Source organism: Parus major, chromosome 22 (genome assembly GCF_001522545.3).
Source record: "Parus major isolate Abel chromosome 22, Parus_major1.1, whole genome shotgun sequence".
NCBI lineage: Eukaryota > Metazoa > Chordata > Aves > Passeriformes > Paridae > Parus > Parus major.
The window spans coordinates 2,207,823-2,222,088 of NC_031790.1; the positions used below are offsets into that span (position 1 = coordinate 2,207,823).

General features: G+C 52.2%; 1 protein-coding gene and 3 long non-coding RNA genes across 15 annotated transcripts in view; 3 read left to right on the forward strand and 1 right to left on the reverse strand.

Moving 5' to 3' along the window:
- The first annotated feature begins 200 nt into the window (after nt 1–200).
- LOC107213961 lies at nt 201–1,429 on the forward strand. Its single transcript, XR_001524846.2, has 2 exons — nt 201–316; nt 1,164–1,429. It is a non-coding gene; the product is annotated as an uncharacterized LOC107213961 (long non-coding RNA).
- On the reverse strand, nt 1,035–3,106 carry LOC107213959. 2 transcript variants are annotated; one of them, XR_001524843.3, is made up of 3 exons: nt 2,994–3,106; nt 1,303–1,393; nt 1,035–1,215 (listed from the first exon to the last, which is right to left on the reverse strand). It is a non-coding gene; the product is annotated as an uncharacterized LOC107213959 (long non-coding RNA). The 2 variants fall into 2 exon arrangements; XR_002002414.2 differs by having other exon boundaries at nt 1,303–1,396.
- A 141-nt stretch (nt 3,107–3,247) lies between these two features.
- Nucleotides 3,248–4,928, forward strand: LOC117245411. 2 transcript variants are annotated; one of them, XR_004500084.1, is made up of 2 exons: nt 3,248–3,328; nt 3,955–4,928. It is a non-coding gene; the product is annotated as an uncharacterized LOC117245411 (long non-coding RNA). The 2 variants fall into 2 exon arrangements; XR_004500085.1 differs by lacking the exon at nt 3,248–3,328 and adding an exon at nt 3,346–3,431.
- A 940-nt stretch (nt 4,929–5,868) lies between these two features.
- Nucleotides 5,869–14,266, forward strand: part of ENTPD4 (ectonucleoside triphosphate diphosphohydrolase 4) — a 12,397-nt gene continuing 3,999 nt past the window's right edge. The window contains exons 1-9 of one of the 10 annotated variants that reach the window (XM_033519439.1): nt 5,869–5,983; nt 8,379–8,486; nt 9,219–9,459; nt 9,886–10,091; nt 10,970–11,120; nt 11,208–11,311; nt 12,034–12,093; nt 12,673–12,803; nt 13,662–13,828. In XM_033519439.1, the coding sequence (XP_033375330.1) occupies nt 8,411–8,486; nt 9,219–9,459; nt 9,886–10,091; nt 10,970–11,120; nt 11,208–11,311; nt 12,034–12,093; nt 12,673–12,803; nt 13,662–13,828 (1,136 nt within the window). In that variant the 5' untranslated portion in view covers nt 5,869–5,983; nt 8,379–8,410. The other 9 variants (XM_019008826.2, XM_015648906.2, XM_033519438.1 and 6 more) reach the window with 9 other exon arrangements.

Below are 14,266 nucleotides of genomic sequence, written 5' to 3' on the forward strand. Positions count from 1 at the left end.
CGCCTCACCCTCCTTTAAAGCCGCGCTCGCCACGCCCACCCCGCCGCACCAATCAGCGCGGGGCGCATTTGTGACATCACCGGGCGGGAAAATGATTGGCAATAATATCAACCGATAAAAGGAGAGAAGGGGCGCGGCGGTGGGCTGTGATTTGCTGTAGTGGTGGGTGGGCGGGGCGTAGCACTGAGGGGCGGGTGTTGCCGTGGAACCGCCGCTGAGGGGGCGCGGCCGCGGAGCTTTCAACTGTCACCTGAAGCGAGGCACGGTGTCACACGGAGGCACCGGCAAACCTCTGTGTCTGCCGGAGCCAAGAAAGGTGTGGTAACCCCGTCGTTCACGCCACGGGGAAAGCTGAGGGGGGAAGGAAGGGGAGATTTAGCAATTCCTGTTGTTGGAGGGGTTTTTAATAATGGTGGCACGGTTGGGCCTCCCGGGGTGTCACCTCCGGATGTCCTGTGCAGGCTCACAGCCCTAATGAGAATGGGTGAGCCCCCCAAAGCTCGCCGTCAGCCCTCATGAAAGGACGGGGACCCTCATAACAGCACCGGGACCCTCGTGCAATCACCCCCTGGTGAAGCACGGGAAGGTGCAATCAGACCTGGAGATTCCATGGGTAAAGGGGCTGATTTCCCTGCAGGGTCCCCAAAGCAGCTCCCAAACTGTCCCCTAAGCACAAAGGGGCTGTCCTCAGCTCCTGTGCTGCTGATCCAGGGGAGCTGGCTGGAACGGGGCTTATTTAGGGTATCTCAGGAGCCCTCTGTCCCCTCCTGTGTGCCTCACTGGGGGGAAAAACCTCCAGAAGGGTTTAGGATAACTTCCTGCCCTTCCTTTCTTCTGAGAAGACAGATTCACAGCATTCCCATCCCTCCCTGCAGATCCCACTCCTTGTGTGAGGGGAGGAACGAGCTCCCCTCATATCCCTGCTCCCCAAAAATGCTTCTGGTCCCTCATATTTTACGTGATTTCTTTATCCCATCATGAAAACGTCCCAAACCAGGTGAATTTGGTGCTCTCTAGGAGAAGGAGGCAAAGTCTTTGTAGCCCAGAGAGCAGCCCCGACTTTATTTCGTTCCTCTCCAAAGGATTATTTGGAATTCGACCTTGCAGGGAAGGAGGTGGTACATGAACTCAAATCAAGGTTAACCATTCCCATGATACTGCAGGGCAATTTATTGCTGCATGGGCCTTGGGAAGGAAGAAAACCATCCTCAGAGCCTGGAAAAAGCAGGAAAATAAAGTGTCAGGTTTGGAAATGAACGCACACGAGGTGAGAGAATCCAGGTGTGGTCACATGCTGGGTACCTGGAGAGGTGCTGGGGGCAGCACAAGCTGTTCTCCTTCTTCCTTCACTTATTTGTGCTGGGAATTCTCTGTTCCTCGGGGGAACACAGAACTGCTGGAGAAAATAACAATAAATGATATTGTCACACATGGGACTCACTCCTGATTCGTTTTGGGGACCTGGCAGCGTCTCCTGCCCTTGGAAAAACATTTCTCCAGGATGTGGGAGAGCTGGAGGTGACACCCAGCTGCTGTCCTGGGGTGTCCTGGCTGGGAAACTCAACCTGAGGAAAGCTGAGATCATAAAACCCTTCCAACAACACAAAATTCAAACCAAGAATTGCTTACATCTCCCCCTCTTGCTCTCTGGGAGAAACCACAGGATTATCACACCTTTATTTCCTTGGAAAGAGACCAAAGCTGTGCTGCTGGCAGGGTTTGTCGCTGTGTTTTCCACCTTAAATGACATTTTAGAGCTGGAGAGCTACATCCACACCCATAATTCCAGCAGAGAACCATGATACCCACACACCAACTGGGCTCAGGAACTTCCCTTTCTGTGATCCAAGGAAGTAAAACTGGCAGGGACACATTTCCCAGGATTGCTCCACAGGGTTTATCGAGGTTTTCCTCTCCCTGAGCAAGAACTTTAATCTCCTTCCCGTGCCTCTGGCAGGGCAGGGAGGGGGAATTAGTGTCACCCTAATGAGCCCTTTCTCCTTCAGTCTCAGATGTTGCTCCCTGATAATGATCTGGATCAGGCTGGAATTCTGCTTCCAGGTTATATTTTAACCCTGGAGCGATGCCATGAGGAATCCTCCTGCTCCAAAGCTCAGGTGCCAGGGCAGAGGCTGGGCCTGAAGGGCCTCCCTGTGTTCCTGGGGATGGGATGGAATTACCCCTGATTTCTGTGTGGGAAATGGGGCAAAGAGGTTGTGGCCAGCAGCAGGACAAGGAGCAGCCTGTGTCTCTGGGATGGATTCCTGCCATCCCTGCCTGGCCCAGAGGAGCCATCCCTGGACAAAAGGAGCTCAGCTTCCCTGAAAAATCTTCCGGGGAGACCAGGCTTGTGCAAGGATTCCCTCGCTCTTCCCACCCACCACTCCCTGTGTCCCATCCTGGAGATCCCTGGGGCTGGGGGGGGTGTCCCTGGGGTGCTCCATGAGCCCCAGATTCCATTGGAGCAGGGAAACAGGGAACTCAAAGCTAAAAACACATTTGGCCTACAACAGCCTCATCCTGGGAGTGTCCAGGGCCACTTTGGATGGGCTTGGAGTGACCTGGGATAGCGGGAGGTGTCCCTGCCCATGGCAGGGTGGGACTGCATGGGAATTCCCACCCAAACCATTCCATGGTTTTGTTTTCCCATCCCTCTGCAGGTGCTGCAGGAACAGCCCTGGACACTGGGACTTTGCTGGGCAGGAGAGTCTGGAGGGACAGGACACAGGGAATGGCTTCCACTGCCAGAGAGCAGGGATGGATAGGATATCGAGAAGGAATTCCTGGCTGGGAGGGTGGGGAGGAGCTGAGGCTGTACCTGGATCCCTGGCAGTGTCCAAGGCCAGGCTGGAGTACCCTGTGACAGTGGGAGATGTCCCTGCCGTGGCTGGGGGTCAGCTTTAAGCTCCTTCCAACCCAAACCATTCCACGAATCCACAACTTTACGATTTACACCCCAACAAGCAGCAGCAGAATCCCCAAAGTTCACCCACATTCCCTCTGTGCCAGCAGCCAAATAAACCCAGGAATCAGCCACAGAGCCGAGGCACCAAAGCACCTCCATCCTGGAACAGCAGGAACACAGCTCTAGGGCCAGGAATTTCAGGAGAAAAGAGAAAAACTCAGGAGAAAAGAGGAACCAGCAAACAGCGGAAAGCTCCTGGTGGGCTGGGCCAGCCCCTCCCTGATAAGCAGCACCTGGAGCTCCTTATCAAAGCCCTCCCCACGCAGGAGGGGCCAGACCCAGCAGCTCCCCCTGCTCGATAAGGCAGCAATGCCCAGCTGTGAGCTAGGCACCCAAACTGGCCTTTATCTTCCCCATCCAGGTGTTTGTATTTTTATTTTTTTTCACTTTTCAGATCTCCAGCTTCTCTAACAGCTGAGCACCAACCGGCTCGGGGGGGTTTTATCCTTCCCACCACCAGCATCTGGTATCTGCCAAAGCCACGGAGCAGCAAATTCTGAATTATTTCCTTTTAATTGGCATGTTCAGCATCAGCTAATTCTGGTTTTCTTCCCTGGCATAGAACTCCCAGAGGAGCTGTGGTGTGGGGTTTAGGAATATTTAGGAATTCTAAGGGATGATTTGGGGAATTTTTGTTGTTTTTCCAAATTCTGCTTTGCTTGAGAGCCTTTGTTCCTCAGAAGAGGAGTATTCCTTTATTCCTCTGGGGTGTGGGGGTGATGGGAGCTCCTGATGGTGCAAATCTTTACTGATTATCCCTGAAAATTTCATGGTTGCTTCATACCTGAAAGTGTCCAAGCCCAGCTTGGAGCACCCTGGGATAGCGGAACCCTGCCCATGGCTGAATTTAGGGTCCCTCCCAACCCAAAGAATTCTATGATTTTTAATGTGGAAAGGAAAAAGCCCCAGTTTATGGCATTTTAAAAAGAATTTAGAAGAAGGATCAGAGCAAATACAAATGGTTGATTTGTTTTTCATTTTATTTGCAGCACTGCCAGCTGGAATTTTATGTCCTCACAGCTTTTTTTTTTTATTGGCAAGTTTGGGTACCAGGTCCTTATAAGAAAGACAGATTCCATGTGGGAATCAATTCCCCATCCCACAGGACACAGATCAGCCCCTTCCCAGCACATGGCAGCCCCATACTTCCTTAGAAACACCCAAAATGCCCCAAAATATGAATTTAACTCCGAGCCTGGACCTCTTTCCCAGACCCAGCCTGAGATCCAAAGCAGCGCCAGCCTCAGGAGATCCCTGGAAAAGGCTCCAAACTGGATTCTCCTGCATCCTGGGAATGGAGAACCACAGGGAAATTCATCTGCTTGGAAACCTGATGTGTCCCAGTTATATTTTTTATCTTTATATTTGCAAACTCCAGGAATATAAACAAACAATTCTGTTTTGTCTTCGAGGTGACCTGACCCACTTTGGGAGCAGCAGCTCCTGCTTTGAAGCCTTCATGAGGCTCTGCTGTTGGGATTGGTGCTGGAAAATCATGGAAAATGGGAAATCCTGCTCTGCTACAAGCTCAGGGCTGGGATTAATGGGGATTTTTTTTCTCTAAAAAAGTGGTGGAGCCAATCAGAATGAAATAATTTGGCTGTGTAGGCAGAGCAGGATCATTCCCAGCTTTAACCACATTCCCTGAACTTTCTCCTTTTTGCCTGAGTCACCGAGGGCTCGGTTTCACAGCCGGGATTTTTTGAAACGTCACCACAGCGGGAGGTGATGCCAGCAAAGAAACTGGGGAAAACTGAGCCCTGAAGATTCTCCAGGGGGTTATTCCAGCCCCAAACCATCCCAAAACGGGAAAAGGCTCCAGTCTCCCTGAGCTGAGGTGTGGAGTCCCGGAATTTGGCTGCTGGGTTCCTTTCAGCGCTCACATAACCTGACCTAATTCCCCCTCCCGGGAGTGCTCGCCGTGTGTAATTAAAGCTGCTTTGGGATTATTTCCTGCACCAAAGTTGATTTGGTTTGGTGGTTTTTTTTTTCCCCAACTCACCTTTCTGGTTTGGAGCCCTGGGGGAACAATGGGAGGGAGCAGCTGGAGCTGAGCTCGGGAGGGACTGGGGGCACTGGGCAGAGGAGGCTGCGGGCAGCTCACAAGTACCTGGGTTTGTCCCGGCCTTAATTCCAGCACTCGGCAAAATTAGAGGCAGAAAGGAGGGGGAATGGGAATGGGAATGGGTCTGGGGAGAGGTCTGGGGAGAGGTCAGGGCAGTTCCCCAGAGCCTAAAGGGGCTCCAGGAGAGCTGGAGAGGGACTGGGGACAAGGGAGGGAGGGACAGGACACAGGGAATGGCTCCCACTGCCAGAGGGCAGAGATGGATGGGATATTAAGAAGGAATTCTTGTCTGCGAGGGTTGAGGGGTTGGGCTGGAATTCCCAGAGCAGCTGTGGCTGCCCCTGGATCCCTGGAAGTGCCCAAGGCCAGGCTGGACAGAGCCTGGAGCAGCCTGGGATGGTGGGAAGTGTTGGGATTGGAGATGAATGGAATTTAAACTCCTTCCAACCCACACCATTCCAGGATTCTGCGATCCTGCCCTGCCCTGACCCCCGCCACGGTCTTGGTCAAATTGGTTAATTCTGATGTGTTTCAGCACTTCAGGGCAAATAAACGTGTTTAAAATGGGATGAAAAGATGGTGAGGAGAAAAGGCTGGAATGAGGATACACTCTGAGCCTTCTGACTCAGTACAAGCAAAGAAAAAAATCCCCTTTATTCACTCCAAAGCCAGCGCACCTCCGGGAGCTCGGGCCAGCTTTGAAACGGGAACCTTTTAACGAATAAACGCAGAACAGTTGGGAGGAAAATCCCACTGGGAGAACCTTCCAGGCTTTCAATATCCCGTCCTGCTCCCCACCCCACCAGCAGCCCCGGGCTGCTCCCCGCCATCAGCCGTGCCAGCCCCGGCCGCTCCTATCGGCGCTTCCCGGAGGCTCCGGCCGGCCCCAGATAGCGACCTGCACCCTCCCCACACCTTGAGAGCCACAGGAGTGGTCTGGACCTGTCAACGAGGTGATTCCTCCTTGGAGAAATCCAAATTCTCCATTCCCAAACGCTGCTCCGGCTCTCTCTCTGCGAGCACCCCAGCACGGATCGGCTCCGGCATCTCCCGAATTGGAGCGAGCGGGGTTGGATGCTTGGAAAACTCTTCCTGCCGCGCTCCTCGCAGCAGCCAAGGCGGGATTCCAGCGGGATTGCAGCCGGCGGGATGGTTTAGTGTCTCTCAATGGAATCACATCCCGCAGATTTCCGTTCCCTGCATCCCGAGTCCGGCTTTTCCCCTCGCTCCGTGCTCCCGGCCCCCGCAGCTCCCGTCCCCCTTTCCCTGCTCTCCAAGGTACCTGAGCCGCCCCTGGGCAGAACTCACGGGACAGAGAAACTTTCTCCTTATTCCTTCCCATTCTTTCCCTTTTTACTTTCTTTGCCCTTTCCTTATTCCTTTTTTCTTTTTCCTTTCCTTATTCCTTATTTTGTTCCCCTTTCCTTTCTTATTTCAACTTTCCTTTCTCCTTTCTTTATTCTTTACCCCTTCCTTTTTTCCTCCCCTTTTCCATTCCCTTTTCCCCCCTTATTCTTTTCCATTATTCCTTTCCCCTTCCCCTTTTTTCCTTCCCCTTTTTTCCTTTCCCTTTTTTCCTTTCCCTTTTTTCCTTTCCCTTTTTTCCTTCCCCCTTTCCCATCACCTTTCCTTATTTTTTTCCCCCTTCCTTATTCTTTTCTTCCTTCCCTTCCTGGGGATAATTTCCCATCCCAAATCCCCTCTTTTCCTGCCCAGCTCCACCTAAAGCCCCTCCCGGGATGGATTCCACACCCGGCTCCACTTTTCCAGCAACTCCCAGAGTTTATTCCCGTTATTTTCACCACGAGAAACCTTTCCTGCCATTTCTCCAGAAGAATCTTGGAGCGAGTGCGGGCGGTGCTGCCGCTCCGTGGCAAAACAGGGGAGAATTCCCCTTTTCCCTTGAATTTTCCGCCCTTTCTTTGTTTTTTAAATCAAAATTATTTATTTATTCTTTATATGGTAAATATTTAGGTATTTCTCACAAGTGCTACAATACCACTGGATATTCATAAAAATACAATTCAAAATATTGGCACTGTGGTAGCTATAAATTGAATTTATTCCCAAATATTGAAACCTTTCTTGCTATAAACTTTACGTATTTCTAAATATTAACCCATTTATAGCTACACATTTAATATATATCAAAATATTGGCACAGTTATAGCTATAAATTTTATATATTTCTCAATTTTGGAATATTTTTAGCCATAAATTCCTATTGCTGCCGTTAAACGCTGTTATATATAAAGCAGAGATTTTTGGCGTTTTTATGGCGATTTTTGGCTGTTTTTATGGCGATTTTTGGCTGTTTTTATAGCGATTTTTGGCTGTTTTTATCTGCAGCGCACCAGTCCCTGCATGGGCCACGCCCACTCCGCCATGGCCACGCCTCTTTGTCCACGCCCATCAATCGTGGTCATGCCCCTGGGGAATCCCTCCGCGGCCCCCGCCGTGACGTTGCGCGGTTGCGTCACTTCCGGCGGGCCACCCAGAAGTGGTGTGGGCCCGGTAGCCATGGGGCGGCCCGGGAGGTGAAATGGGAAGAGAGAGGGGGGGAGACACCAGGATGGGGACCGGGAATGGGATCGGGGCCGGGAATGGGATCGCCGGGCAGCCGCGGGGTCTGGGGGGAGCCGGGCCGGGCCCTGCGGGATGGTGGCGGCCGTGGGGACGGCCGGGGGGCCTGGAACTCGTGTCCCTGCCCCGTCTTTGCCTCATTTCGATCTCTCATCCCGGTCCCTCGTCTCGATCCCTCATCCTGTTCATTCATCCTGATCCCGTTGTTCCCGGTCCCTCTATCGCGATCCCTGATCTCGTTGTTCCCGGTTCCGCCCTGGCACCGGCTCCGCTCCCTCGGGCTCCTCCGGCGGGATCTTCCCTCCGGCCGGGCCGGGAAGGAGGGACAGCTCCGGGCTGTGTCCCTGAGGCGGAATTCCAGCTTTTCCTTATTTCTTTTGGGATTTTGCTGGCGTTTGATCGTGGCAGGGGTCCCAGAATCCCGGGATGCTTTGGGTGGGAAGGAGCTTAAATCCCATCCGCTTCCAACTCCAGCGCCTCCCCTGTCCCGGGCTGCTCCAGCCCGGCCTCGGGCACTTTCAGAGATCCGGGAGCGGCCACGACTTCCCTGGGAATTCCCCCCAGCCCCTCTCCACCCTGCACGAGGTGATTCCGTGCTTCCACCGCCTCGCTATTCCTGTTTTCCCTTGTATTCCGGCACGCCCGGGGAGCCTAGGAGCAGCCCCTCACCTCGGTCAGGTGCTGAGGGAAGGGAAGGATCCCATCCCGGCTGTTCCCCTGGGGATCTCCCACTGCAGGGAATCACCGGCGCTCACTTTTCCGCAGGAGCAGAGCAGGGATGGCTCCGGGAAGTTCGGATGTTCCCAGTGCCTCCGAGGTCACTGGCTGAAGCTCCAGCTGCTCCTCCTGCTGCCCCCATCCCAAAATGGGCAGGTAAGGATCCTGAGGGAACTCTTGGATAAACTGGGATGACTTTGGAGTGAAGGATGGGGAATCTGATAGTGAATTCCAGCCTGGGAATGGTGTCCTGAGTGCGCTCAGTGCAGAACAGGAGGATGGGATGGGATGGGATGGGATGGGATGGGATGGGATGGGATGGGATGGGATGGGATGGGATGGGATGGGATGGAAGGGGCCTAAAGGATCATACCAGCCCTGCCATGGGCACCTCCTACTGTCCCAGATTATCCCAGCCTGGCCTTGGGCACTTCCAGGGATCCAGGGGCAGCCACAGCTCCTCTGGGAATTCCAGCCCAGCCCCTCCCCACCCTCCCAGCCAGGAATTCCTTCCCAATATCCCATCCATCCCTGCCCTCTGGCACTGAGAGCCATTCCCTGTGTCCTGTCCCTCCATCCCTTGTTCCCAGTCCCTCCCCAGCTCTTCCCCAGAGCCCCTTCAGGCCCTGGGGAACTGCCCTGAGCTCTCCCCAGACTTCTCCTGGATCATCCCCAGATTCCCATTCCCTCAATCCCAAGCCAGGCTTTTCTCTCCTTTCTGGCTCTGATTTTCCTGAGACTTTGCAAGAAATCCAGGAGATAAAGAGAAGCTCCATCCCCAAATCCAATCCCCCGGGATCCATCACCCTTCTCAGCCCAGCCCCCAGCCACGGGGCAGGAGTGGGAATTCCACACCACGCTGCGGGGAGGAATTTTTCCTGTTTTTAGCAGTGAATCCAGCGCTCGATCCGCTCCTGTCTCCCTGTGCCTGCAGGATCAGCATCTCCTGCCCGCTCCCGGGCTGCTGGCGCTGCGGCCTCTGCCCCACAGGTGCCCCACGGCTCCTGAGCACGCCTGGCCGGCGGCGGCTACTGCTGCTGGGGACCGGGGCTGCGGCCGGAGTGCTGCTGCTCTGCGGGCTCCTGCTGCTGCTGCTGCGGGACCAGCCCCAGCACGGGACAGAGCGCAGGTGAGCGGGAATGGATCCCAGGGGAAAACCAGGGAATGGGTCCCGTGGGAAACAGGGAATGGGGCTCTGGAGAAGGGGGAATGCTGCTCTGCTGCTGCTGCGGGAACAGCCCCGGGATGGGAGAGAGCGCAGGTGAGCGGGAATGGATCCCGTGGGAAAAGCAGGGAGAGAATTCCATGGGAAACTGGGAATGGAGCCTGGTGGAAACACTGCTCAGCTCCTGTGGGACCAACCCCGGGATGGGAGATTCCACAGGTGAGGGGCAGGAATTCTATGGGAAAAACAGGGAACAGAGTCCATGGGAAACAGGGAAAACCCCTGAAAATTCTGCCACAAAACATCCAATTTTAAATCTAATTTTGACTAAAATCACCCATAGGGAGCTGAATTCCCTGCAGCAATTCCCGTTTTTTGTTATTTTTTCAGATTCCTGGCCAGGGTGACGGATACGGAAGCCACGGACACTGGGAATCCCAACCTGAACTATGGGATTGTGGTGGATTGCGGCAGTAGTGGCTCCCGTGTGTTTGTGTACTGCTGGCCCCGGCATAACGGCAACCCCAAGGACCTGCTGGACATCCAGCAGATGAGGGACAGCTCCAGGAAACCCGTGGTGATGAAAATCAAACCAGGTACTGGGAAAATTTGGGAATTTCTCCATGATTTCCTCTCCTGACTGCGCTTCCTGCACTCCAGAGTGTCTGGATAAGGGATATTTCCAGCACGGAGCAGCTCCATGGATTTTGGGATTGGTTTGCAGGGAGTTGAAGTCTGGAATGAGGAAGGAGGGAGAGGTTTTTCCATGTGACAGCAACAGGAAAAGGTAGTGATGAAAATCAAGCCAGGTACTGGGAAAACCATGGCATTTCTCCATGATTTCCTCTCCTAACTCTGCTTCTTGCATTTCAGAGTGGCTGGATAAGGGATATTTCCATTTTTTGGTCATGGAGCAACTACATTGTCTCCCTTCATTCTCTTTATTTAGTGAGGAAATCCCTGTGCTCCTGGAAAGTGACTGGAAAACCCCGGAGCTGTTTCATGCTCGAGGAAATATCCCTCATCCTGATACTCTGGAGTGAAGAAAACTCAGTTAGGAGAGGAAAGCCTGCAGGAATTCCCATGTGGAGCAGATTTTTCCCAGGATATATCCCTTATCCAGGCACTCTGCAGCTCAGGAAGCAGAGCTAGGAGAGGAAATTCCATGTTTCTTTTCCAGCACTTGGCTTCATTTTCCTCACCACCTTTTCCTGTTGCTGTCCCATGGAAAAACCTCTCCCTCCTTCCTCATTCCAGACTTAACTCCCTACAAACCAATCCCAAAAAAACCTGGAGTTGCTCCGTGTTGGAAACACCCTTGGGAGCGCGGGAAGTGTGGTCAGGAGAGGAAACAATGGGAAAATCCCATCATTCCCACAGCCCATTTCCCACTTTGCCTTGTCTGTTCCTGTCGGGATTTTCCAGGGAATGTGGCAGCCGGAGCTGCTGCAGCAGCAGGTTTGTGTTTTCCCAGGAATTTCGGAGTTTGCCAGCTCTCCCGCCGAAGTCAGTGATTACATCTCGCCCCTGCTGAGCTTCGCTGCCGCGCATGTCCCGCGCTCCAAGCACAAGGAGACTCCTCTCTACATCCTGTGCACGGCGGGAATGCGCATCCTGCCCGAGAGGTAATTCCTGCCTTTTTTATTTCTTTTTGGGGAATTCCCACCACCGGCCTGGCTGGGTTTTAAGCCCTTTTCCATGGAATTTTGCAGCCAGCAGAAAGCCATCCTGGAGGATCTGCTCACAGACATCCCCACACGCTTTGATTTCCTCTTCTCTGACTCCCATGCTGAGGTGATATCTGGGAAGCAGGAAGGTAGGTGGGCCTTGGAAAAATACCTGGAAAATATTTAGGAATTTCCAGGGATGATTTTTGGGGTGTTTTGGTTGTTTTTGAAAATCCTGCTTTGCTTGAGAGTCTTTGTTCCTCAGCAGATCTGAGTGTGGGGATGAGCTCCTGATGGGACAAATCTTTGCTGATTATACCTGAAAATTTCATGGAATTGGATCTGGAAAAATATTTAGTAATTCCAAGGGATGATTTGGGGAATTTTTGTTGCTTTTTCAAATGCTGATTGGCCAAATCCTTGCTGATTATTCCTGAAAATTTCATGGACTCGAATCCATTTCCTCTGGGGAAAGGATAAATCACAACATTCCCAATGGAATTTGCAGGATGACTTTGAAGGCTGAGATCTCTTGGGGCCATCACAAGAGCCTGAAATCCCCTTTCAAATCTATTCCTTCCATTCCTTCCCTGAATTTTTACACATCAAAGAGTCTCCAATTCATCCAGGCAGGAATTTTATCCTGGCATTGACCTGGGAGAGGAGAGAATCCCCTGGAATTCCGCATTTCTCGGAAGTTAACCATTTCCCAGGAATGTTTCACTTCTATCATTTTATAAAATAAAAAGCTGCAAGAACAGAGCGAAAAGACAAGAAAAGAAATTCAGACATTTCCATTTGCCCTCAAGTTCATGATCCAGCTCTTCCCGACATTCCTGGAATTCCAGATCCAGCTTTTTTCCACTTGCAGGAGTCTATGCATGGATTGGGATCAACTTTGTCCTTGGAAGATTTGAGCACACGGATGATGGTGAGGAGCTGAAGGGAGGCTCCGCGTGGTGATTTTCCAGCTGGATGTTGGGATGCAATTCCAGCCCTGGGAATTGCCTTTCCAGACCTTGGGATGCGTTTCCAGCCAGATGTTGGCAGCTGCTGCAGGGGATGGGGTGGCTCTGCTCCCCCCTGAAGCTTTAACAGCCACAAGCAGCATCCTCTGGCTGCATCCCGGGATTTTTCCCTATATCCCAGAGTTTTTTTTTTCCCTGTTTCCCAGTGATTTTTCCCCATATCTCGGTGATTTTTCCCTGTATCCCAGTGATTTTTCCCTGTTTTCCCTGCTTTGCCCTGTTCCCCAGAGGACAAGGTCATGGTGGAGGTGCAGATCCTGGGAATTCAGCACCAGGATCCCATTTTCCCTCCCTGCCTGTATCCCAGTGATTTTCCCAGTGATTTTCCCAGTGATTTTCCCCATGTTTTTCCCAGAAGACAAGGTGATGGTGGAGGTACAGATCCCAGGAAGCGAGCGCAGGGATTTTTCCCTATTTCCCAGTGATTTTTCCCTATATCCCAGCGATTTTTCCCTGTATCCCACTGATTTTCCCGGTTCCAGAGGCCGAGGCGGTGGTGGAGGTGCAGATCCCGGGAAGCGAGCACCGCGATCCCATTTTCCGGAAGAGAACCGTGGGAATCCTGGACATGGGTGGGGTCTCCACGCAGATCGCCTACGAGGTGCCCCCGAGTGTAAGCCCCATCCCGGAATTCCTCTTCCCTCGGGAATCATTTTCACACCTTTTCCTTTCTTTCCCATAATTTGGAATCCTCCATCCCATCCCATTCCCAGTTTTTCCCTATTTCCCATTGATTTTCCCCTATTTCTCACTGATTTTCCCCTATTTCCTACTGTTTTTCCCATATTTCCCCCTGATTTTCCCGTATTTCCCACTGATTTTTCCAAATAATGTGGGGAATGGTTATTCCAGAGCAAAACTCCTTGATTTTACTCTCCCAAGGAAATAATCTTGGATTTTAAAAATGATGTGGAAGTTGATTATCCCTGAGGAAAACTCTTTTCTTTAGCCCTTTTTATGAAGAGAGCTTGGGATGTTTTTTCCGCCAAAAAATATTGGAGATGATCATTCCCAAGGAAAACTCTTCAATTTTGCTCTCCCTATAAAATAATCCTGTTTTTTTTCCTAAAAAATATGGGAGAGATGATCATTCCCAAAGAAAATTCCTCATCCTCTCCCTCTGAAATAATCTTGGATTCTGAAACAAGCTTGGATTTCCCAAATAATGTGGGAAATGATCATCCTTGAGAAAAACTCCTCAAAGACAAAGAGTGGGAAAGCTTTGGAGGCAGCGTGCCGCTCTTGTTCCTGGGAATATCCCAAACCATGGATGTTGCTCCCTAGGACTGGTGGATCCACAACATTTTCAAGATCTTTCCCAACCCAAACAATCCCACGACCTCGTGGAGATTCCCTCCAGCCCCTCCAGAAGCAGGAGAGGGAAGTGTTAAATGAGGGGCGAATCGAAAGGCATCTGAAACATCCCAAAAAATCCTTGGGATCATCCCGATGGTTCCTGGTTTTGCTGCAGGAGGAGGTGGCCAAGGGTTTGCTGGCAGAATTTAATTTGGGATGCGATGCCCACCAGACGGAGCACGTGTACCGCGTCTACGTGGCCACATTCCTGGGATTTGGTGGGAATGCGGCCCGCAGGAGATACGAGGAGAGCCTCTTCTCCAGCAGCCTCCTGGGGAACAGGTATTCCCTGGAATTCCTCTGGAAATCTGGCCTGCTTCATCCCCTGGGAGAGGTTGGGGCCAGATTGGAGCAGCCTGGGATAATGAGAGGTGGCCCTGCAATGATGGGGATGATCCTGGGTGTTGTGTGGAGAGATCGTGGCACTTCCAGAAGGGAAAATCTGGAAAGTGGAGAGGGATTTGTCCTCAGGAATTGGAACGACAGGACAAGGATAATGCGTTCAGCTGGAAAGGGGGAAGTTTAAGTTGGATTTATGGAAGGAATTCCCAATATGAGGGTGGGATGGAATTCCCAGAGCAGCTGTGGCTGCCTCTGGATCCCTGGGAGTTTCCAAGGCCAGGGTGGAGCAGCCTGGGACAGTGGGAAAAGATGGGAATGATCCTGGATGTTGGGAGGGAAGGGGGAAGGGAAGGGAAGGTGCGGGAAGGTGCGGGAAGG